Here is a 24456-nt window from a genome sequence, read left to right as displayed (position 1 = left end):
TCAGCTCTTGTCTCCAATCATGTGTCTCTCACCCTCTCCCCATTTTCAACAGTTGGTATCAGAGCAGGTCTTCCCTGACTGAGCTCTTGCTGACCCGAAGCTGCCCACGCTGCTGCTCCAGCTCTTGCCCACACTGCAGCTCCTGCCCACACAACTGCTGCTCTACGCTGCACCTCTCTGCCCACGCTGCTGCTCTTGCAACAGTCGCCATTCAGCCCGCAGCAAGCAGCAAACAAACACACCATCCTGCGGATCTTCTGCCCGCTCCTCTGTTCGCTCTTCTACCCGCCTTTGCTGCCCTACCTCGTAATCCTACCCGCTACCTCTCCTCCGTTGGGCCACTCTAGTTCCACTCTCTTCTCCTCTTCTTCCTCGAAGCACTCCCTCTTCTTCGTTTGCCTCTCCACATGAGCTCCTGCTCTTTAGCCTCAGCATCAGTGTACAAGAGCCCGTATCAGCCCGGACCTATGCATCTCCATTGACCAGCAAACAGGCCGTACAGCCGTACAGACTGTACGGACTATTGGGCCGTACAAACATGCCTACTGTTCGTACAGTCGGCCTTGAAATGTGTGCTATCTTCTGCAAACGGTTCGTTTGAGATATTATGTCTGCTCTCATGCGACTGACGACCTTGTGAGGGCCGTGGCCATTGACTCGCACGTCGCAGCTCTTCTGGTTTGCAGTTCACGCTTCCGTGATGATCTGTGTTGCCCACGCTTCAGCAAACTGTTTCGCCTTTTGCTCAGCTTGATTGCCCTGCTGTGAACTCGGAGGTATGTTGCACTATCTTGCTACCCGTGTCAAAATCGCCACCACATTTGGAGGGGATTCAAACCGATTTGAAGAGCAGCTTGTTCCAGCCCATTTCTGAGCTTCCCTAAATTGCGCTTTTCAAGAATTGTCTCATTTTGGGTGAATTTCTTGGGGCTTTTATGGTATGAAGCTTCCCTAGTATTGCTAGAACACTATGCTCTAGGAAATTTTGAAAAGCCCCAATTTTTTGCAAACCCTAGTTTTGCAGTAACCCTAACCCAAAAATTTAGGGCTTTTCTGTCTTGCGTCTTTCTTTGGCATAATTGAAACTTCTACCATGTAAAATTTGGGTCTTTTTTGAAATTTGAGTAAACATTGTAAGGGATTTAGACACTGGTTGTAATAACAGCTAAGACCTTCCCACCAATGGATAGCATAAAAAACTCCTCGTTCATCGAGAAATTCTTAGGGAGCAATTTCCCAACTTGGCAGACAAAACTCCGGCTTCTTCTTATGCGAGAAGGGATATGGAATATCACCAATGGCAAGGAGCTAAAACCCCAAAGTGATGATGCTAGAATCAGTTGGTGGGAGAACCAAAATGATAAAGCAATGGCTATCATTGGCCTAGCTTTAGCTGACAACCTTATCCACCATGTGGATTTTGATAAGACTGCAAATGACGTTTGGGAAAAATTAGAGAATTTGTTTGGAAATAAGATCAATAATTCCAAAGTATTTCTTAAACAAAAACTCTTCAAGCTCAAGATGAAGGAAATTGAAACCCTCAATGAACACTTGAGCAATCTTGGGTCAATTCTCCAACAATTATCTGCCATCCGAGCCATTGTTGAAGATGATGATCAAGTTGTTGTACTTCTCTCAAGTATTGAAGACATTTCCAAGTACAATGAGATCCTTGTTGTCCTAAGAGGCAGTCGCAATATGAGCTTTAAGGATATGGTAGCTCATCTCATTGATGAGGACCGTAGGCTTACAGAGAAAGCAGAATCTTCCTTCGAATCTGGCAAAGCATTCTTTCTCAAGAATAAGCCCAAGAAGAAAGGAAAACCTCTTAAATGTAATTACTGTCAGAAACTTGGCCGTCCAGAGGATCGTTGCTTCAAGAAGATGGCAAAGGTACAAGCCAAAGAACATGCCAATCTGGTTGCGGAGCAGAGCGAGGACGAAGACGATGAAGCTACACCTTCTGGACCTGAGGAACAAGCCTGCACTTCTGTTGTTTCTGGTCTATCCCTCCATGAGGTGATAGATGAAGAGTGGGCTTTCTAGAGTCATGTGTGTTAGGTACTCTGCCTTGGGTAGTCCCCCTAAAATGATGTAATAATTTGTCATTTTGTGTGCCTTGTCCTATAAAAGGCTCCACTTATTTCCATGTACCCAGTTAGGAGACAGGGGGGTTGTTATGTCTTTCCTTTATCAGGCCTGGCCGAGTTCCAGGATGTTGGTGTACTCCCTAGACCTATGAGTTGGTCATGCATCCATGCTCAGATTTGAGTCTCTAATCACGTTGACACCTAAGCCATGAGAGTGCTTGGTTCAACCTCTGAATTATGCTCAGCTGTTAGCCTCTGAGATTGCCTGGGATGCACAGTCTAGAAGATGTCATAGTTTCTCACCCTAGCTCTGAAGGGGCGTTTGTTGGAATCGGAGTCCTAGTGTGTGTGGTCCTAGTGTGTGTAGTCCTAGAGTCCTAGAAGTGTCCTACAGTTGTGTGTGTGTGAAGAGTCTTGAGGCCACTTGTGCCACCTCATGTGGTAGGTGTGATTCCTCCCCTAGATTATAGGATCTAGATTCTCTTGTGTGTGACCTCATCTATGAGGTGTCTGTGTGGGAAGATAAGGCTTGCCCAGCCTATAAAAGAGGCTATGTACTTGCTGTGATTAATCAATCAATCAACATCAGTTCGTACCTCAGCTCTTGTCTCCAATCATGTGTCTCTCACCCTCTCCCCATTTTCAACAAAATGGGGGAGGAACGAGTGGGGTTTAGTGTTAGCACTTACTATCTTGTATGGGGGTTCTCCTGTTCTTGTTAAGTACAACACTAACTTGAACTCAACCTCAATCCTAAGAAAAAGAATGAAAAAAGGTATGAAATAAAATCATGGACATGAGACATGACACAAGGTTCGTAGGAACCCAATCCTCACAAATTTCAAGTGTACAGCTTTATCACCAAGTTAGTGATGGCTAGAGGGTGGCATATACATGAACAAGATATTGCTCACATGATCTTGGAATTGGTTATTGTTTGGACTTGTAAGATACTGTGACTTGAATGTTGCATCCACCATGGTTCTCTTGAGATTCTCCAATGCTTTCTCGTGGGCCTAGGGCACCCACTGTTGTTGCACGAGCCGGCTAGAGAACAATCACCTAATTAATTTATTTTGATCCTCATCTTATATGCGTGGAGCTCTCTGTTGGCTTATTTTTTTGCTAAGGCCATTTTGTATCAGACAATATATATGGCAATATATATCGGGCAATATATATTCCCATATTGCAGCTTATTTTTTTGATGGATTCATTTTGTATGGGTAGTGCCAATAATAATATTTTCGAACTATGGACATGCAATCTCCATGTGAAATTATTATTTTGAAAAGGCCTAAGTGCTTTATTGAATTGTCATACCTTTGAAGTAAAATTGTTAAAAATGCAATGTTTGTTGTGTATTGTTGAAGTAATTAATGTGGATGCATTGATTGTTGAAAATTATTGAAGTAATTGATGTGGATGCATTATTATTGTCATACTTTGAAGTGGAATTGTAAATAATGTAATGTCTACTCCACTTAAATAGGGTCTACTCGAGGAACTTTAATAAGAGATCATAGTTTGCAAATGATAATCTTGTAACATGCTTCAGTCAACTTGCAAAACTAGGAATAAGTGCAATTGTTGAAGTAATTATTATTGTCATAATTTGAAGTGAAATAAAAGTTCGATTTTAGTTTCACCAAATGCACCCTTTGCAAAATCAGTTTCACCATACGTCAATTCAAAATAAAAAAGGTGATTTACAATGCCTCAAAATAGTAATGTTGGACAACAAGTCCCAAAATGGTAGTAACAAGATTTTGCAGGGCCCTAATCTCATAGTACCTTGCATTTTGAAATTCTTCTATTCACATCACCCAAGAAATGCAACCTCCTTCTTAAGCGATAGCCAATGTATATTTGATGACAGACATTACATCTCCACCGTCCGTCGTCCAGCATCGTAACATTATTCTCCACATTTGCGACGACTTCAACCACATCTGTAGACTACGTTGTTATGTCAATGTCAGTACTAGCAAGTGGCTACAAGATGGTGGCCACTCTTTGTGCACCATCACCTCTGCACTGTGGCATTGTCCTATTAACATCTCCCATGAAGTGCCATAATATCCTTGCTGGCGAGCCTCAAAATTCTTAATGGCAGATATCATATCTCCAACAATTTCCTGCTATCATTGTAACATAGTTGCATGTTGCTATTGAGCCTCCATTCCTCTCTGGAGCCATGGAGTGTTGTCAAATTAAGAAATGCAATTAATTCAATTATTTTCATAATCATCAAAAACCTTTGAACCCTTTAAAATTCATTTTTATCCTAACTTCCAACATGTGAGTACTCCATGCAGGCTTGCTAGACCTCGAGAGAGAGAAATCATCTAACTGTCTTGCCCCCTCTCGATGTGGTTGGATGATTATAAACATGGTAATATACTTGTTAAAATAGGCATGGGATGGCAAGTCGCCTTTTCCCACGTCCTTTTCTCTCCTAAGTAAGCATCTATCTGCACTATGATCATCTACAACATCATGCTCTATTGACGGATGTTGGTATTTTACACACACTAGTGCAGCAGCTAGCATCACTTACACAAGTACATAAAGGTTGCAAGAAATTGGATAATACTTTCCAAGTTTGAACATGGAAATAAAACAATTGTAATATCATCTAAATGCTTTAGCATTACTTCCAATTGGTATGATGTCAATCAACAAAATTGATGACATTAATCAACAAAATTTTAAATAGCATAATATTTATAATAGAATGTAAGCACAATTGTAATACCATCTAAATGCTTTAGCATAATTTCCAATTGGTATGATGTCAATCAACAAAATTTTAAATAGCACAATATTTAATAAGTCAGAATGTAAGCACGATCAGCAGTGTACATAGTATTTCAAGCCTTGGAATGATTGCTCATGAGTCATCACAAATTTTCCTCATCCTCATCCTCCCCATCGCTAGAGCTTGTTTCAGCTGTGACTTGCAATTGTCCAACAATGGGAGGATCATGCAACGGACCTGGGAGATCAAAATGTACCCACTTGGCTAAATCTCCATCGTTGCTCTCTCCCTTAACATCATCCAAAACTCTACCATTTGCATAAACATATACCAATTTCTTTGCTCTTTTTGTGTTCAAGAGATTTCTTGTGACTGAATGAACAAACTTGTAATTACTCCAATTTCGTTCACTTGACAAATTGCTACAAGGCTGGGATAGCACTTTCAATGCCAACGTTTGCAAATGAGGTGTCAGGGATCCACACTCTTCACACCATCTCCATGCAAGCATCTCCTTTGCGAGGTCTCGTATTCTTGTATATGTAAACAACCCTTCCCTATTTCAAAAAGTGGATAATTTCCTGACAACAACACCATATTCAGATCCATCCTCAAAAAATCGCCCCAAGAGATTATGCCAACGATGCATTACGTGTTCCAATGTTTACGGACGATACTCCCACCATTGGGGATTTAGAATATGACCATGATCATCTGCAACATCATGCTCTATTGACAGATGTCAGTATTTTACACACAGTGGTGCAGTACTTACACAAGTAGTTATAAATAATTTTACTACTACTTTCTAAGCTAGGAGAAATTGTTAACCTAATACCCTTAATCCTCAATATTCTTTTTTTCTATGTATATATGTACTATGGAGTTTGAATTCTAATAAAGGCTACAAATTAAAACATATGTAATATATTCATATCTAATTTGTTTCATCTAATAATCTATAAAACATAAGGATAGTGAACCTATGTGTATATACCACTATCTCTCCACACGTATGCGACATAATTTTGTGAGTTGCTACGAGCTAGCAATTACGAGCTCCACAACTGGCTAGACATCGAGCGAAATGCAAACAGCCGACATAAGCCAGCCCGCAACCGGCTCAAAGTCAAATATTTCCTCATCATTCTTAAATACTAGTTTGTAGAGTTTCAATAACATATAGTATGAATTTTAACCACATACGAGATGTTCCAAGTCGGCCTAAGCGAACCTCCATCTAGCACATGGTATAATATTATTCATCAACGAACAAGTTGTTACAAGTCAGCTTAAGCAAATCTCCAACCGGCTCATTGACCTTTTCTTTAGGTATAGTTACATGCTTATAAATAAATACATATGCTAAAAGTAAGAAAATCATACACACAAACATAAACTATTCCAAAAGTAAATCATTTCATGCGCTATACTATTTTTTCTAAACTTTGCTAGTATCTATCTACTATATTTCATGCATCTAGAATGAAATCTCTAATTATGTAACTAAACTAAAATTACAAGCCATGGAACTAACAAACTCTTTACCTAGTCCTAAGTGACAAGTCTTTCCAAAGAGTCTACAATCTAGACAAGTTACAACTTATATACTTCATGCATAAAATAAAAATCATCTATTTTTCCAGAGCTAAGTACAATGTCACATGCAGCTAACTTACTCTTCACATAATAGTATGTAAATGCTAATTTTCCAATAAGTATCTAAGTGCAAGTGGATTCCAACTGGCAAAAGGGAGACCACCACCGGCACTAGATACTTTTTTTAACTTAGAAGGACTAACAAAACTTACAATTTTCTTTGTAGCTTTGTTTATCCTCTTTCTTATGCTTCTTGTCTTTCCCAAGACTCCACAATATTCTAGGAATCTCGGATTTTGTGAATAGTACGAGCGTGTTGCTAGTTTATATTACATTAACAACATTGATCGGTGTCGCTAAACATCGACCGATGTTGTTAATTAACGTCCAATCAAAAGAGAAAGAAAGAGAACTCAAAAGAGAAAGAGAAGTGAAATCTCAACATTCAAACGTAATGCTGAGTGGCAGGTGCAATGGTCGTCGCTAAGACTGTGTTTGTAATTTATGCATACTAGAAAATTTATGTCAGCATAGCTTCAAGCACCCAAGAATATTGCTATAGTTTTAGCTTATTTCTATGTATTCAAAGTTTTTTGAGAGATATGCAAGCATTCGAAGTATATACTCCAAAAAGAGGACACTACCCCAAGGCAACCCTCGTCAAACAAACCTTCTCCCTAATGAGGCACTCTTTCAAAGCACTGCCTCCATGGTTTTGAGAAATGTAAACATAAGTTATACTAAAAAAAATTTCTTGCCAAATGATTGAAAAGAATTTTCTTGCCAAATGCTTGATTTGAGAATCTTGATCTGTAAGTAGCGAATATGATGGGGTCTTAAATGTAATTTTGGAGTTTATATGTTAAAATAAGAGAAGGTACCCCAAAGGATTCATTGTCATTTCATTGCACAATTATCATCCTAAGCATATAGATGGAGAGAGAGAGAGAGAGAGATGAATGTTTGTTACTAAAAATGTTTTCAATGCAAGGGTTGGGTACGTATCTAGCTCGTAGACGGAAATCTCCTCATCCCCACCGCAACCCTAGTCCAGATTCCTCCTCGATTCCTCTCACCATAACAAGTGTTTTTTGTCCTCTTTGGCTCCAGGGAGGAGTTTGTAGTTGTGATTTAATTTCTTGGCTTCAGTATTGTCTTGGAGCTCTTATGGAGTGTTCCTAGGCAAAGAGAAGAAAAGAAAAGCGCGCCCCTAAGTTAACGAGGCTCTTGCGATTGATTTAACTCCTTCCTCTCTTAGTTGAGCTAATGCAAATGCAAGTTACATTTTTGGGAAACATCATGTGACTTTTGTTGTGGAATTAGTTTTTCGTTAGGAGACGGAGCAAGGCGTTCGTTCGGAAGACGTCCAAGAAGCGATGCTAAGTTTGGATGACTGGGCCTGTTGACTCTGGGCCCGAGACTTTGTGGAGATTACGTGAGCTCAGCACTGAGATGACGACGCGCATAACCCACGAATTCCTTAAGACTTTGCAGCGACGTGAAGTTGTGAACTCATCACTGAGGAGCCCTACACCTGCTCTTCATGTTCTTCTGGGAGATCTTGGCGGTTGACGGCTTCACCTTCCGACACAGATCCTGATTCATAAGCACCCCTCCTCCCTCGTTAGTCCTCACTTCTCATCCTCCTCCTCCTCGTCCTCGCCTACCACGATCCCCAATCCCATCATCCATCTCTCATCAGCCGCTCGATCTCCTCTTGCTGCCCCTTGCATATATGCATCACAAATTCAGAACCCCTCATTGCCATCTCATCGACCACTGCACCTTTTATGGCCTCTGGTCTAGTCCCCCCTCCCGACCTAGTAGCCCTTCCGACTACCGTCCCTGCCTTCAGCCGCATCAAGCACCTCTTGCAATCCTTAGAATGGTCCTATTGCGCTCTATGGTCGCTCACTCAACCTAACGGCATACTTTCGAGTTTATTTGAATTCAACCTAAAAATTCCATGTAGTCTGTATTGAAGAGGCGCATTCTCTGTTGATAGCAGACTATGCTGTGCATACCGTACGAGGATGGAGTGGTGGAGCTCGGCACAACCGATTTGGTTGGTGTTTGTGATATGATATTCTTGTCATTATGTTGCATACGTTGTTGGTCTTTAGTACGCTTCAGCATAGAGGGGCTAGCTATAAGGCTCTAGCTGTATTCCAAAAGCCACCCTTGCAGAATCAAGTGCATGTCTTATTAGTGTATTATACTTGGTTTGCGATGTAGGTGCAAGAGGATCCTCAATTGCTTCGACGCATTTGCACATTTCTATGGCCACAACATCGTCTTGTCCAGTCGTTTCGACGTCCAGCATTACAAACAGGGGCAAGAGACGTCTTTCTTCGCGTTGGACAGCAGGATCTTCAATGCGCAGCTTCGTCCAACTCTTCATCTCGTTCTGAATACTCCCTCCAAAGCACTCTTCCAATGCGATCACCTGTGTTCTCAACTTCCATGGAAGCCCATGGAATCGACGTTCTTGGGCAGCTTCAGCTCGACATTAACACTCTGAGGACAATTGCGGAATCCAATCTTGACGAGGGGACTTGGCCTTTCGACATGCCACAAGCCTCAGGCCCTCGGTTTTCCAAAACATACCTTCTGTCGATCAAACTCATCACGAACTCTAATATCCTGGCATGGAAGTAGGCGAACTCGGACTTCCCGTCATTGTACAGGATGACGAAGCTATGGTAGCGAGACACGTTGGATTGCGTTCATCGGGTGGATCTTTTTCTACGGAGCCTTCCTTGCAGCCTAACGCTGATCTCGCTATTGGAGTTCCTGGATTTTCTTCCGTCAACACAGGTGTTATCGGCAAAGAATGTCAAAGCTTCCCTGGAGAAGCTTTAGATTGGCTAAGCACTAGTTCAACACGATCTGCGTTTAAACGTTGGGCATCAACCACTTCTGAATCAGGAATAAGAACCCCTACTCGTAGCTCCCTTTTGAAAAGATGCCTGCTATACTTACTTCCCAAGATGATGGGCGAAACTCTACAAGGATCACAGGAATTGGCTCGTCAACACGTGGTGTCTGAGCGCAAACGACGACGACATCAAAATGAATGCCTCAAGGTCCTTCAAACTCTTATTCCAAATCTCAAGAAGGTAAAGCAACAACACTAGTTGTCACATTTTTCCAATATCTACTTAGATTAGGTCTCAAATAAATGTCAATCTCGTTCGCTAATGAGAGAGATATCTCTGAGTCCTCACAATCGTTCTTATGCAGAAGGATAAAGTTTCTGTTCTTGAGCACACTATACATTTCTTGAAAGAGCTTCAGGATCGGGTGGGAGAATTGGAACATCAGAATACCGAGCTCCAGAATGCAGCTAATATTGCTCTACAACCGCAAGGACAAAATTCGCAGGGAACAACCACTGCTTCCGGAAGTTTCTCATCTTATATTCAAAGGATTGAGGTAACTCACGACACAAATAAGCACCGACCTCTGTTTCAGGTCGAGATGGACTTAACGATCAAGGTAGACGCCGGCTACCTGCTCATTAAAGCTCTCAGTGCCCTCAAGCAAATGAAATTGAGTTGTGTCAATGTGGAGGCCAAATCTGAAGGAAGCCGCTTTAGGGCCAATGTATCAGCGGAATACAAGGTAAATCTCTTGAAGACACTATTTTTTTGCAAAATAACGAACGGGCAAACAACACAACCTTTGAGTTGTCTGACCATACATCTTTTGCTCTTTTTCTTTCTTGAACGTCCTAGGAAGGTGGAAGGAGAATCCCAAACCGAGATGAGGTACAAAATTTATTGATCAGAAGCCTGGTATAGTATGCAATCTGGCATTCCTTTGCATGACCACAAGAAAATACCTCCAAGATGAATCTTGCAAATCTTTCTAACATTGACCACGGTAGTAACTTGTCATGGAATGCCAATTGATAGATTGGAAGGCAGCATATTTAGCTCTCTGTTTGTTTCCTGGGTTCATAGCACATCATTTAAGTGTACTCGTGTTATGCGTTGATAATCGCATTCCATTAGGATGTTTCATTACAAAAAGGGTCCCTTTCTTTGCTTAATGAAGTATTATGAATTAAGGATATAGATATATGATGACAATTGTTGCCCTCTTAACAACTCCAGAGACACTATGTGGACACTCTCGTTTTCATTTGTATGATTTGGATGGGGCATTTTCCTTTATTATTATTTCAAGTAATAGGGAAACGGAATTTATTCAGTAAAAATGAAGGAGTTACAAATAACAACATGTGAAAATTTTTGGCAATCCAAACATTTTGTTCTCGCCCATTATACTTACATGGAATATGTTATAAGACAGCCTTGTCTTTTACATTCTAGACCTTTAATCTTTACACCTGGGGATTCAATATGTTATAAAAGACCCATATTGCATGTACGATCATTCAAGGGATATTTGTATTCCTTGTATACCCTTAAATTATCTTTATTTTCTATAACTCCACAAGAAAATAAAACCCCTTTTATTAATTGAACATGCTATCTTACATATTTGTTAGTGAGCCCCCCATGTCTTTGAATATGTGAAATATAGCTTTGTTCCTTGTTCTCCAAAGAAGAACAACCAATACAACTTGACAAAATATGGAATTTGTGTTGTGGTATAATTGCAATACAATTGCAATTACATAGGAAGTATTTTTCTAAAGAAGACTCTCAAATCCAAGAGCACCAATCCCCTTCAAAGGATATTATGACAAGTTCTTTGGATACGATCTCCCCAAAAGAAGATATTAGGAACACTATATTTGGATAAATAACGAGCTTACTGGACTCCGCAAAGTCATTAACAACATTGATAGGAGAGTGAATGAGGTCTAAGAGTTCCAAAAGTACGAGGATAACCTCCTACGGGCTACTGAAAAGAGCCTTGAAGACCTTTTTACATACACTTACCAATTGCAAGAACAACAAGTGCCCACAAAATTTTTCATCACTATACCGAGCGGATTTGTACCAGGCTTCACGAAGCTGAGGTTGCATTTTCTATGTGATAGCCAAAATGGTGCACATGTCATCAAGCAGCAGTCAGGCATAACTTTTCACAATGCAAATTGGAAGAATCTGGACAAGGTGCTACCCTATCTTAGAAAATTTTTGGGCTTGTTGAGCTTGGGGTTGAAGCTAGGTATGCCATTCACTTCAAGGGTGAGCCTAATCATGCCAGACCCCAAATTCAAAAGAAATAAAAAATGTTAATAGTTCACCTTCAAAGGATTAGAGAGGGGACTATATCTCTTCATTTTCTCATCACTATGTACAATCTATAGCCACTCACTCCTCTCTTTCTTCAGCCTCGCACTCTCAATATGAGCTAAAAAACTACTAGCCTTATGGGAATTCAAAGGTGATAGATTTTGCTCTTTTTTTTTGCATAATAAATAAAACTGAAGTTAGACAATGCTTATTTTAATTATACAAGTTTTTCAGATGTCAATTTAAAATTTTCTTAAATTCTATAAAATAAGGCTTCAAAGACTCATATGCACTTGAGATGGGACACTCTAAACAATCTAATATGATGACTACAAATGACCACCATTTGCATTCTCATATGTTATGTTTTATGCTTGCACAACAAAGGGACGCATAGAATCATTCATATACATCCTATACAATGATACAGAACACATGTTTACAAATTTTATCTATAAAAAAGGGAACAAGAGCTTGCTCTTCAAAATAGTAAGACATCTCTTCCAAGGTTTGTTCTCTTGCCTTCAACCCAAAACACTATGGCATATAAAGCAGGTAACATTGCACACACACGATAAGACAAAGCAACTATAGATGCACTTGATAGACGTGCAAAATAGCAGGCGCATCTATAGGCACAGCTAGAATAGTGAAAATATGGGCGTGTCTATAAGCGCATCTATAAGCACATCTAATAGCGCGTCTATTCGCGTGTCTGCACTATGCATTAGACATGGATTTAGATGCCTTTATAAATGCAAAACAGAGAATACAAAAAGTGATATTTTGGTGCAAGCTGATAAATGTGCATCACTGCATTTCAAACATTGCCCATGGTTACCAAAGCATATAATTTTAATAAAAATATCAATGCTTTTTTGCAAACCCACATACACAAAAATTGAGTGAGGTGATGAGAATGAGATAATAATATGTAAAATAATTTTGCCAATATCAATGATGGGCTACAGTTCGATCTCATCCTCAATGAGATCAACCCTTGCCAAACTATCTACTTCAAAATCCAAACCAATGTTGAGATCTACAAATACATTCAGCCCACTACTACTTGTGCTACTCATGTGCTCATCAAAATCAGCATCACCAATGGTAGGCTTGTCCTCATGGGTAATGGCCACAATATCTGTATCTCCTATCTCATGATCATCCTCCTCTCTTGTATCATGGTAATCATCACCTCCATGGCCATGATCATGGTAACTCAAGGGAGGCATGTAGAATAGAGAATGTGCACCCCTCAAACAGTGGAGTCGATGATGTAGTAAAAAGATAATCCAACTTCATGCTATCATCCCTACTTGAGGACTGATGGACATATAAATCCCGCACCATATCATCAAACACCTCCTCCTCCATGGCCTCATGAGGTTATCGTGGAGGCTACAATCACCATCACTCTGCATCCGTGATGGTCCCTCATGAAGATCCCACTTCATATCATTGACGCTTCGCCTCCTCATGATGAGCATAGGGCAACATATGCGGGTGTGGCACTGCATCCTATATCAAATTAAAAAAGGATCCTTTGCATGCATGTTTAAGTCGAATTTTCAATGCCTTAAGCATTCGTGAGGAAATAAGGGATTGCATGAATGATAAAAATAAGTGATTGCATGAGGGTGGGTCCAAGAAAGAGGAAAATTGGACTGAAGCATGAGGGCAGGATAAATTAAAGAAAGAGGGCATGCATGATGGAGCATTCTTTTTCTCTCTTTTTTCTCCTCTTTGCTCCTCTCTTTTCCCCTCTCGTTTCCTCTATTTTCTCCTCTCTTTCCTTCTCTTTTTTCCTCTCTTTTTCTCTCTTATCTCCTCTCTTTTTCTCTCTTTTTTCTCCTCTCTTTTTCTCTCTTTTCTCTCTCTTTCCTTCTCTTTTTTCCTCTCTTTTTCTCTCTTATCTCCTCTCTTTTTCTCTCTTTTTTCTCCTCTCTTTTTACCTCTCTTTTCCTCTCTTTTCCCCTCTCTTTTTCTCTCTTTTCCTCTCTTTTCTCCTCTCTTTCCCCGTCTCTTTTCTCCTCTCTTTCTTTCTCTTTTATCCTCTCTTTTCTCTCTTTCTTCTCCTCTCTTTCCTTCTCTCTTTTCCTCTCTTTTCCTCTCTTTCCTCCTCTCTTTTCCTCTCTTTTCTCCTCTCTTTTCTTCTCTCTTTTTCTCTCTTTTCTCCTCTCTTTTCTCTCTTTTCTCCTCTCTTTTTCTCTCTTTTCTCCTCTCTTTTTCTATCTTTTTCTCTCTTTTCTCCTCTCTTTCCCCCTCTCTTTTTTCTCCTCTCTTTCCTTCTCTCTTTTCCTCTCTTTTCCCCTCTCTTTTCCTCTCTTTTCCCCTCTCTTTTCCTCTATTTTCTCCTCTCTTTCCTTCTCTCTTTTTCCCCATGCGAAGCTTCAATAGCTTGACATTGAGCAAGCAAATACAGATTTATGTCACTCTAATTCAAAGAATGCAAGAGTCTATAAACGCTTGCTCAATGTCAGGCTATCACTCTATTTTTTCTTTTGCCCCAACGATTGTATGCGTGATGGAAAGAGGGCATCACAACAAGACAAAGCACCCATAGACGCGCACACAGACGCGTTTTCTGAACTAAATAAAAAACTTACGGGTGCGTCTATTTGCACGTCTATTTTCGCATTTGGAGACCCGCGTCTATCAGCGCATCTATATATTAGACACACACGCGTATAGACGTGCATTTAGACGCTTAAATAGATGTGCTTGTAAACGAAACGCGTTTATAGACGCAAATATAAATGCTTGTTGAACAGACAGACGCGTAAATAGATGCGTTTATAAACGCACTGATAGACGCGCTTTATTTTATTTTATTTTTAATTTACAGTATGCTGTGTATGTTGTGTATGCTATATAGTTACAAGAATCCCATATCCACATTGTGTAATTTAATTCTTATAGCCAACCACATTTTAATTAGAATTCCAAATAAAACATTACAACTCCAAAACGCAATAAAATTGAAAGCTCAAAAAGTGCTTATATATACATATAGCACGAAGCTAAGCCACGTCATGTGGCTTCAAGTACAAAAAATAAGGAAGCTAAGCCACGTCATGTGGCTTCAAGTACAAAAAATAAGGAAGCTAAGCCACGTCATGTGGCTTCAAGTACAAAAAATAAGAGGAGTTTATATACAAGAGGCATGAAGCCAAGCCAGTGGCTTTAAGTACAAAAAAGAGTAGCTAGCACTACTTCTATGACTAATCTATGTTCTCCATGTCCTCGCTCCCTTCCACGCTCCCTTCTGCGCTCCCTTCTGCACCTCCTTTCTTGTCTTCCTCATCGTCTTGTGCACGGGGCTGTAAACAAGGGACAACATATATCAATGTATGAAAAATCAAATCTTTACTTATAATTTTGGCATTATTTAATTACTTTCAAATACCTGGGGGGCCGCTCCAGTAGCCCGGGTATACTGCTCCTCAGTAATCAACTCGTCATCATAGAAGTGCCTCCATGTATCTCCTCTGCGATGGTGGTGGTGGTAGGCTATCTCCACAGGAGTAGGGTATCTGCCCACGATCTCAAGCTGCATGATGACACACTTTGCGGAGGGATTAGTACAAAGAAACAACCTCCTAATAAACTACATAAGCAATATAATTTGAGATCGATACTTACAAATTGGGCCTCCCATGATTCAACACCCCCTGCTCCAAAATGCGCGCTTCCATATTCCTCCATCTGGATCCTCCGTGCCTCCACATGCTGTAGACTGGGGTCCTCCCTCGCTGACTTCATTGCCTTCTTCCACTCACGCTTGTGAGCAGTGTGCGGCGGGCCCCTTGGTGGTTGACCTGCCTCAAGCCTGGCAAGCTCCGCTAGTGCCTGCCTCTTAAGCGAAGATCTTTTATTGCCAAGTATCGTAACAATCTTTGACTTGGCCCATTTATCTATGAACTGGCGATTGGGGGGGTTAGGATACCTAGAGCGAACAGTAGCGAGGGTCTCATCAGCCAACCTCTTTGGGTGGTCTTTGTAGTGGATAAAGCAATCTCTATAATTGTTAGCAATTACGGAGCGCATGAAGGCCATGATGTCCTTCCCCCGCGCATCCATCAAGATGCCTCCTGTCTGAGTGATGTCATAATAAATCGTACCATCACCCGAAGGCACGTCTAAATCATCTGAATCATCATTGTCCCCACCGCCACCCCTCCCAAAGCACTGTGCCATGCATCCCGCACCGCTCTCCCTGCTACTATGCCTGCTACCATGTCGTGTCGAGCTCGTACGTTGGCCACTCGTAGCTGGAGACTGCACGGGACTATGCTGACCACTCGTAGCTGGAGAACCGAGCCTCGACGACACAGGAGTACGTCGACGGCTCTGTGAGACAGACGCACCTCCTGATGGCATGGGGAAAGGGGCATAAGACGGGATGGCAGAAGGGACATAAGATGGCATGGGGGAAGGGGCATAAGACGGTATGGGGGAAGGGGCATAAGACGGCTTTGTTGACTCCGCTGGGGTGATCTCAGGCGGTGTGGGGTGGTTTGGAGTCTGTAGTGCCGACTCCTGGGGAGTGTTTAGAGTACCCGTCATATACCCGTATAACTCCGCAAGAGTAGGAGGGTGCCCTAAAAGGTTATATAAGTCCTTCCAAATAGATTCCCGGGGATCAAGTGAGCTAGAAGCGCTTCCTGGCCACATGTTGAATTGGAAAAAAGGAAAAAAATCTATTACTGATGAGCTGAGAAGAAAGGGAAAGGGAAGAGAGGGTTACTGTCGGATCGCGTCTGTAGATGCGTCTGACTAGCATGTCTATAGACGTGTCTAATAGAGCGTCTAACAGAGCGTCTAATAGAGCGTCTAATAGAGCATCTAACAATGTCTGCAAACAGGCTAGACGTGCATTTAGACGCGGCTATAGATGCGCTTTTAGACGCGCTCTGAGACGCGCCTATACACGCGCTCTAACAGACGAGATTTCTAAAAAGTAGAAAAGGACATTGCACCCGACACACAAACGTGACACTGATACCCAGATCATGCGCTTCTTGGCTACGAGAAAGTACAAATCTAAAGAGAGCAAACTTCTAAACAAGATCAACTACAAAAGGACTTACTTGGATAGAGGTATGAAAGGTTCTTCTTCTTTTTCAAAGTTGCTTCTCCTCCTTCTTCTTTCTCCTCTCCTTTAAGCTTGGAAGTAAGTGGTGGTGCCTTCCTCTTAAGTGTAAGCTTGGAAGTAAGTATGGAAGCCTTCCTCTTAAGCATCAAAACTGTGGATCTGCTAATGAGGAAGGAAGCAAGCCGCACGAAGTATAAGTAATGTGAAGAAAAGCAAAGCGAGCGCGCTACAAGCAGGTTTAAAAGTCACATCTATAATCGCGTTTAATAGCGTGTCTATAGCCGCATCTAAATACACAGAGTAGATGCGCCTTTAGATGTGATCTTAGACGCGCTTTTAGAGGCACCTTTAGATGCGCCACAGAGTTTAAATTAAACATTTGAAGAAAGCAAATTTGGTGGGTTGTTTGTTTGTAGGATGTCTTCATCTTCAACAAGTAGCTCCAGTGAGGATGAAACCCTTCGTATCCACCATCGCGAAATGTGGTTGGAGCAAAAAATCAAATGTTTGTGTGATCGATGTCGAGGAAACATGTATCGTGCACGCAGGATTACACTCAATCATATTTCAAAGTATGGAGAATGGGATGTGACCATAAACAGGGTAAGGGTTTGTAAGTTAAGGTTGATTGAGATACCTATGGGCGTTCATATGTTTGAGTTATGATCCCGTTTTAATTTGATACAGGATGCAGTGCCACATCCGCATATGTTGCCCTATGCTCGCCGTAAGGAGGCAAAGCGTCAGCGATATGAGGTGGGATCTTCAGGAGGGACCGTTACAGATGCATGGAGTGATGGTGATAGTAGCCCTCCACCATTACCTCATGAAGCCTTGGAGGAGGAGGTGTTTGATGATATGGTGCGGGATTTATATGCCCATCAAGGGAGGGATGATAGCATGGAGCGGGATGATCTTTTTACTGCAGCATCGATTCCACTCTTTGAGGGGTGCACATTCTCTGTTCTACGTGCCTCCCTTGAGTTACTAAACTTGCAAACCATCTATGGATGGAGCAATGCAAGTTTGAATGCATTACTCAAGTAAGCTTTAAAGTCTATTTTGCAAACATGGTGAATTATGCTAGTGGGTCAATTACTCGAATGCTTTTCCTCATTTATGGTCTTCACGTGCAGGCTACTATGTAAAATGCTTCCAAGGGAGAATAAATTACTGACCTCAAGAGATATGGCAAGGCAACATGTGACCTCTCTTGGAGGATTAGATTACAAGCGCATCCATGCATGTGTCAACGATTGCGTTTTGTTTCGTGGACTACATAAGGATGCAAGAGAGTGTTATAATTTGCATAATCAAGAAGCATGTGGAATATTGGAGATCTTATCTTGGTAACAATATAGGCAAGGATTCATATTCAAAGTGGATAGCACTTGTCATTCAGTAGTGGGAGACATTTATTTCTTGCATGGAGAAGCCCATTGTATAACATGAGAAACTTAGTCATGACTTTTGGCCAAAGAGCCAATGGAAAGATAGCTTGGTTAATGATGGAGTGCACATAGAAGATGCTAAGACTATGGGCTTGGTACACATACACACACACACACACACACACACACACATCTTGTGTGCATATAAAAGCATGGGCATTCTTTTAGTGGAAAGCATAGTTCATGTAGCACAATCAATCCTAGCTCATGGGATGCATTAGTTTGAGTCAATAAAAAAAGGGATTTTTTGAATTTAAGCACTTTTGTATGTGTGGAAATGTGTATGTACTCACGTACATGCCCATACCTCTACACACGCATTAGTTTTAGTAAACAAAAAAACTCGAGGGGGTTCACTTAGTGTAATATGCCTATATCACGTGCATTCAAGGATTCTTTTGTTAACCCCTATGTAAGCTATTTTTACAAATTTTTTACACCCCCTCAATAAAATTTTATGAATTTTATAAATCCCATAATGTAAATGTTATTTTTTACTAGAGGAATTTCAAAAGCTCTTATGTAAGAGATACGTTACTACTTTTGGAGTCACTTTGGGAGGCAATACGAGAGACTCAAGACATAATATATCTATAGATGATGTGGTATTTGAATCTAGACACAAGGACAATTTTTGTGACAATTTCAACAAGTAATTTCCAACGTGAGTAAGGTGGCCTCAAATTTGACTCCTAGAAGTGCCAAAAGGCTTAAGAGAAGGACCCTCTTGGACATGCATTCAGGATTGCAAAAGTGGTAGAAATTCAACATTCCATGTAACTTGAGGCCAAGTGTGACTAGTTCCATTGTTATGCAATGGTCTAGGACTACACTTGCTAATCCATTGAAAGGCAGATACATTCTTGAATGAGTTGCATGTCCAAAAAGGAAAATGTCTACCAAAAGCTAGCCACAATTGGGTGTTTTTGATTTTGAAGAAGTAGACATACTTGTTTATGATTTCAAATTACAAATGATGGATGTCTAAGGAAGAAGACAATAGACATCCTCTTTGAGAAGGTTTAAGCCTATGCCACACATGTTGTTGAACTCATAGTGTTTTTCAAATAGAATGAGCATTAGGCCTTCATATGGACAAAGAGGAAGTTCTTGTTGATAGTGTTAAGGAGGATAAAAAATCCACTTCTAAACCATCATTGAATCATGAAGTTGACCTTGATTATGATGAAACTACAGGTATTGACACAGAAGAGGATGCACTTGCAAATTGAGAGAGTTCACGTACATTGTTTGGTTGTGTAGCTATATTAAAAATTTCATCTTCTTCAACATATCATTGTACAAAATAACTGCCCAACTTTTTAGAATTACATAAATATTGATCATTTTCAAATTTGCTATGAAAGACGCTATTATTTTCATGCCTCTTTTTTGCATGATTTTTTTAAAAAGAAGGATATTGTGTGATAGTGCTTTTAACTTTAAGAGAAAAAAATTCAAATCCTTTCTTTTAAAAATGAACGTTCTATTTATTCTCAATTGTGACAACAACACAAAGCACCCATAGACGTGCACACAGATGCGTTTTCTTAACTAAAAAAAAAACTTACGGGTGTGTCTATTTGCGCATCTATTTGTGCATCTATAGACCTGCATCTATAGGTGCGTCTATATAACCAAAAGACACACCTATAGATGCACCTATAGACGCGCTTTTAGACGCTCTATAGAGATTTAATAAAAATAGAAACATGAGTTCATAGATGCACATATAGAGGCTTTGTAGAATTTTTTTAAAAAAATAAAAGCAGAATTTTGTGTGGTTGAACACAATGCTATGTATGTTGTGTATGCTGTGTGGTTAAAGAATCCCATTTCCACAGTGTGCAATTCAATTCTTACAGCCAACCGCATTTTAATTAGCACGATTCCAAGCATGTCTATAGCTGACGATTACAATTCCGAACAAAACATTACAACTCCAAAACGTTTAGTTCATAAGGCATTCATTGATAGAACATTGCACAAGGAAATTGAAAGAAAAAAAAAAAGGAGTGTATATTAATTCATAGCCCAAAAAGTGCTTGTATGTACATATAGCACGAAGCCAAGCCACATCCTGTGGCTTCAAGTACAAAAAATAAGAGGAGTGTATATACAAGAGAGGCACAAAGCCAAGCCAATGGCTTCAAGTACAAAAAAGAGTAGCTAGCACTACTGCTACAACTAATCTAAGTTCTCTGCATCCTCGCTCCCTTCTTTGCTTCCTTCTTGCTCCCTTCTTCATCGCCTTCTTCCTCATCTTATTCCTCCTGATCAGCCCCAGGGCCCTATAAATGAGGGACAACATGTATCAATGTATGAAAAATCAAATCTTTATTTACAATATTGACATTATTTAAGTACTTTTAAATACCTGGGGGGTGCTCCAGTAGCCCGGATATACTACTCCTCAGTAATAAACCTATCATCATAGAAGTGCCTCCTCAGTGCCTCCATGTATCTCCTCTGCGATGGTGGTGGTGGTAGGCTATCTCGATAGGAGTAGGGTACCTGCCCACAATATCAAGCTGCAAAATGACAATTTGTGGAGGGGTTAGTACAAAGAAACAACCTCCTAATAAACCACATAAACACAATATAATTTGAGATCGATACTTACAAATTGGGCCTCCCATGATTCAACACCCCCTGCTCCAAAATGCACATTTCCATATTGCTCCATTTGGATCCTTTGTGCCTCCACATGCTGCAGACTGGGGTCCGCCACCTTTGTTGCCTTCATTGCTTTCTTCCACTCACGCTTGTGAGCGGTGTGGGGCTAGCCCCTTGGTGGTTGACCTCCTTCTCTCTTGGCAATCTCGGCTAGTGCTGCTTGCCTCTTAAGCGAAGATATTTTATTGGCAAGTATAATAACAATGTTTGACTTTGCCCATTTATTTGTGAACTGAACATTGGGGGGATTGGGATATACCTAGAGCGAACAACAGCAATGGTCTTATCAGCCAATGTTTTTGGCTACTCTTTGTAGTGAATAAAGCAATATCTATAACTGTTACCACTTACAGAGTGCATGAAGGCCATGATGTCATTCCCCTGTGCATCCAACAAGATGCCTCTTGCTTGAGTGATGTCATAGAAGATCGTACCATTACCCTGTGGCATGTCTACATCATCTGAATCATACTTGCCCCCACCATTACCCCCCCCAAAGCACTGTGCCATGCATCCCCCACCGCTCTCCGTGCCACTACGCGTGCTAGCATGTCATGTCGAGCTAGTATGTTGGTCACTCGTATCTGGAGAAGCGACTCTCGACTGCATGGGAGTACACTGGCGGCTTTGCGAGGCAGAAGGCCCTCTTGATCGTAGGGTGGAGAAGGGGCTCCAGACCGCCGCAGGGGAGAAGGGAGTGCTGATGATCGGGGAGAAGGGACACTAGACCATAGGGGAGAAGGGACTCTTGATGATTGGGCAGAAGGGGTGTAGCTCTGTAGCTTGTTGGGCTATCTCTACTCCACAGGAGTAGTCTCAGCTGGTGTGGGGTTGGGGTGGTTTGGAGTCTGTACTACCGACTCTTGGGGGGTGTTTAGAGTACCCGTCATGTATGTGTATAACTCCCCAGGAGTGGAAGGTGCCCCAAAATGTTATATAACTCTGAAAAGATGGCATCTCGAAGATCAGGTGAGCCTGAAGAGCTTCCTGGCCACATGATGAACTGAAGAAAAGAAAAGAAGAAGATTACCATCGAGCATGCCCTCTTTCCATCATGCATGCAATTATTGGGGAAAAAGAAAAAATAGAGTGACAGCTTGACATTGAGCAAGCATTTACATACTCTTGCATTCTTTGAATTAGAGTGACAGAAGTCTGTATTTGCTTGCCCAATGTCAGGCTATTGAAGCTTCGCATGGGGAAAAAGAGAGAAGGAAAGAGAGGAGAAAAGAGGGGAAAAGAGAGGAAAAGAGAGGGGAAAAGAGAGGGGAAAAGAGAGGAAAAGAGAGAAGGAAAGAGAGGAGAAAAAAGAGGGGGAAAGAGAGGAGAAAAGAGAGAAAAAGAGAGAAAAAGAGAGGAGAAAAGAGAGAAAAAGAGAGAAAGAAAGAGAGGAGAAAAGAGAGGAAAAGAGAGGGGGAAAGAGAGAAAAAGAGAGGGGAAAAGAGAGGAAAAGAGAGAAGGAAAGAGAGGAGAAGAAAGAGAGAAAAGAGAGGATAAAAGAGAAAAAGAGAGAAGGAAAGAGAGGAGAAAAGAGAGGGGGAAAAAGAGGAGAAAAGAGAGAAAAAGAGAGAAAAAGAGAGGAGAAAAGAGAGAAAAGAAAGGGGAAAAGAGGTAAAAAGAGAGGAGAAAAAAGAGAGAAAAAGAGAGGAGAAAAGCATCCCTTCCCTACATACGACAAAGGATGAATCCAAGGAGAGCAACTTCTAAAGAAGACCAACCACCAAGAGACTTACCTTGGATAGAGGTATGGAAGCTTCTTGTCTTTCTTCAAAGTTGGTTCTCCTTCTTCTCTTGTTCACCCTCTTCTCTTGTATGCTTGGGGATGAGTGTGTAAGCCTAGAGATGAGTGTGGGTGCTTGGAGATGAGTGTGGATGCCTGGAGCTATGTGTGTTAATAGGAAAGCAAGCCGCGTGACGCTAAAAGTATGTGAAGGAAAGCAAACGTGCTAAAAGTAGGTTCGAAAATCAATTTGCAGTCTGCACATCTAAAAGCATGTCTATCAGAGTGGCTAAAAGTGCATCTATGAGCATGTCTACACTGTGTTTTGACATGCCTATAGATGCGTTCCACAATACAGACGCGGTGTTAGATGTGCTTTTAGATGCGACACAGAGTTTTGACATTTACAACTCATGAAAGAATACATTTTTTGGGTTGTTTATCTATAGGATGTCTTCATCTTCAACAAGTAGCTCCAGTGAGGATAAATCCCTCTGTATCCACCATCGCGAAATGTGGTTGGAGCAAAAAATCAAATGTATGTGTGATCGTTGTTGAGGAAACATGTATCGTGCACGCAAAATTACACTCACTCATGTCTCAAATTACAGAGAATGGGGTGCGACCATAAACATGGTAAGTGTTAAAGCGTTAAGGTTGATTGAGATACTTATGGGTGTTCATGTGTTTGATATATGATCCTTTTTTAATTTGATATAGGATGCAGTGCCACACCCACATATGTTGCCCTATGCTCGTCGTGAGGAGGTGAAGCATCGACGATATGAAGTGGGATCTTTAGGAGGGACGGTTACGGATGCATAGAGTGATGGTGATAGTAGCCCTCCACCATTACCTCATGAGGCCATGGAGGAGGAGGTATTTGACGGTATGATGTGGGATTTAGATGTCCATCATTCCTCAGGTAGGGATGATAGCATGAAGCAAGACGATCTTTTTACTACAGCATCGAGTCCACTGTTTGAGGGATGCACATTCTCTATTCTACATGCCTCCCTTGAGTTACTAAACTTGCAAACCATCTATGGATGGAGCAATGCAAGTTTGAATGCATTACTCAAGCAAGCTTTCAAGTATTTTGCAAACATGGTGAATTATGCTAGTGGGTCAATTACTTTATGCTTTTTCTCATTTATGGTCTTCATGTGTAGGCTATTGTGTAAAATGCTTCCAAGGGAGAATAAATTACCGACCTCAAGAGATATGGCAAGGCAACATGTGACCTTTCTTGGAGGATTGGATTACAAGCGCATCCATGCATGTGCCAACAATTGCATTCTGTTTCGTGGACCACATAAGGATGCAAGAGAGTGTCCTACTTGTGGAGAGGCAAGATATATATTAGATCTCAAAACTTTGGATGTGCCTCATAAGGTTCTGTGACATTTTCCCATAATCCCTTGCATCCAACATATGTTCAAGTGCAAATCCATTGCAGAGCTCATGTCATGGCATTCCTCCCATTGATCAATTGATGGCAAGTGGAGAACTCCTGCAGACACTCCTGTGTGGAAGCATATTGAAGACACATGGCCAAGCTTCAAGAAAGAACCTAGGAACTTGAGACTTGGATTGGGTATGGACGGTGTGAATACATTTGGTCTCAAAAGCACCTCTTACAGTGTATGGCTAGTGATATTGGTGAATTATAATCTTTCACCCTCTATGGCGATTAAGAAAGGACATGTTATGTTATCCCTTCTAAGCCCTAATGCAACAATCAAACACCATGCAAGTGGCTTTGTAACTATTGACTCCACAAAGTTTTGGCAAAGCAAGAAGGACACACTAGTATTACCGCAACAATGTGAACAGGTATTGTAC

The 24456-nt window shown here is 41.1% G+C and overlaps 2 protein-coding genes across 2 annotated transcripts; both read left to right on the top strand.

Annotated features, from left to right (window-relative positions):
• The first annotated feature begins 538 nt into the window (after positions 1-538).
• Positions 539-10256, top strand: LOC147880219 (basic helix-loop-helix protein A-like). Its single transcript, XM_087370377.1, has 7 exons — positions 539-595; positions 726-776; positions 8462-8518; positions 8689-9030; positions 9141-9572; positions 9697-10077; positions 10191-10256. Exons 1-7 carry the CDS (start codon positions 539-541, stop codon positions 10254-10256), a joined length of 1386 nt encoding a protein of 461 aa, XP_087226503.1.
• Positions 10257-17181: 6925 nt separating this feature from the next.
• On the top strand, positions 17182-17811 carry LOC147880218 (uncharacterized). The gene is made up of 2 exons (XM_087370541.1): positions 17182-17367; positions 17452-17811. The coding sequence occupies exons 1-2, from the start codon at positions 17182-17184 to the stop codon at positions 17809-17811; spliced, it is 546 nt and encodes a 181-aa protein (XP_087226667.1).
• The last annotated feature ends 6645 nt before the right edge of the window (positions 17812-24456 follow it).

This window comes from Dipteris shenzhenensis, chromosome 32 (assembly GCF_047967505.1).
Source record: "Dipteris shenzhenensis isolate YYH24624 ecotype China chromosome 32, Dip_SZ_1.0, whole genome shotgun sequence".
Lineage (NCBI taxonomy): Eukaryota > Viridiplantae > Streptophyta > Polypodiopsida > Gleicheniales > Dipteridaceae > Dipteris > Dipteris shenzhenensis.
This window is presented reverse-complemented; position numbering and strand designations above follow the sequence as displayed.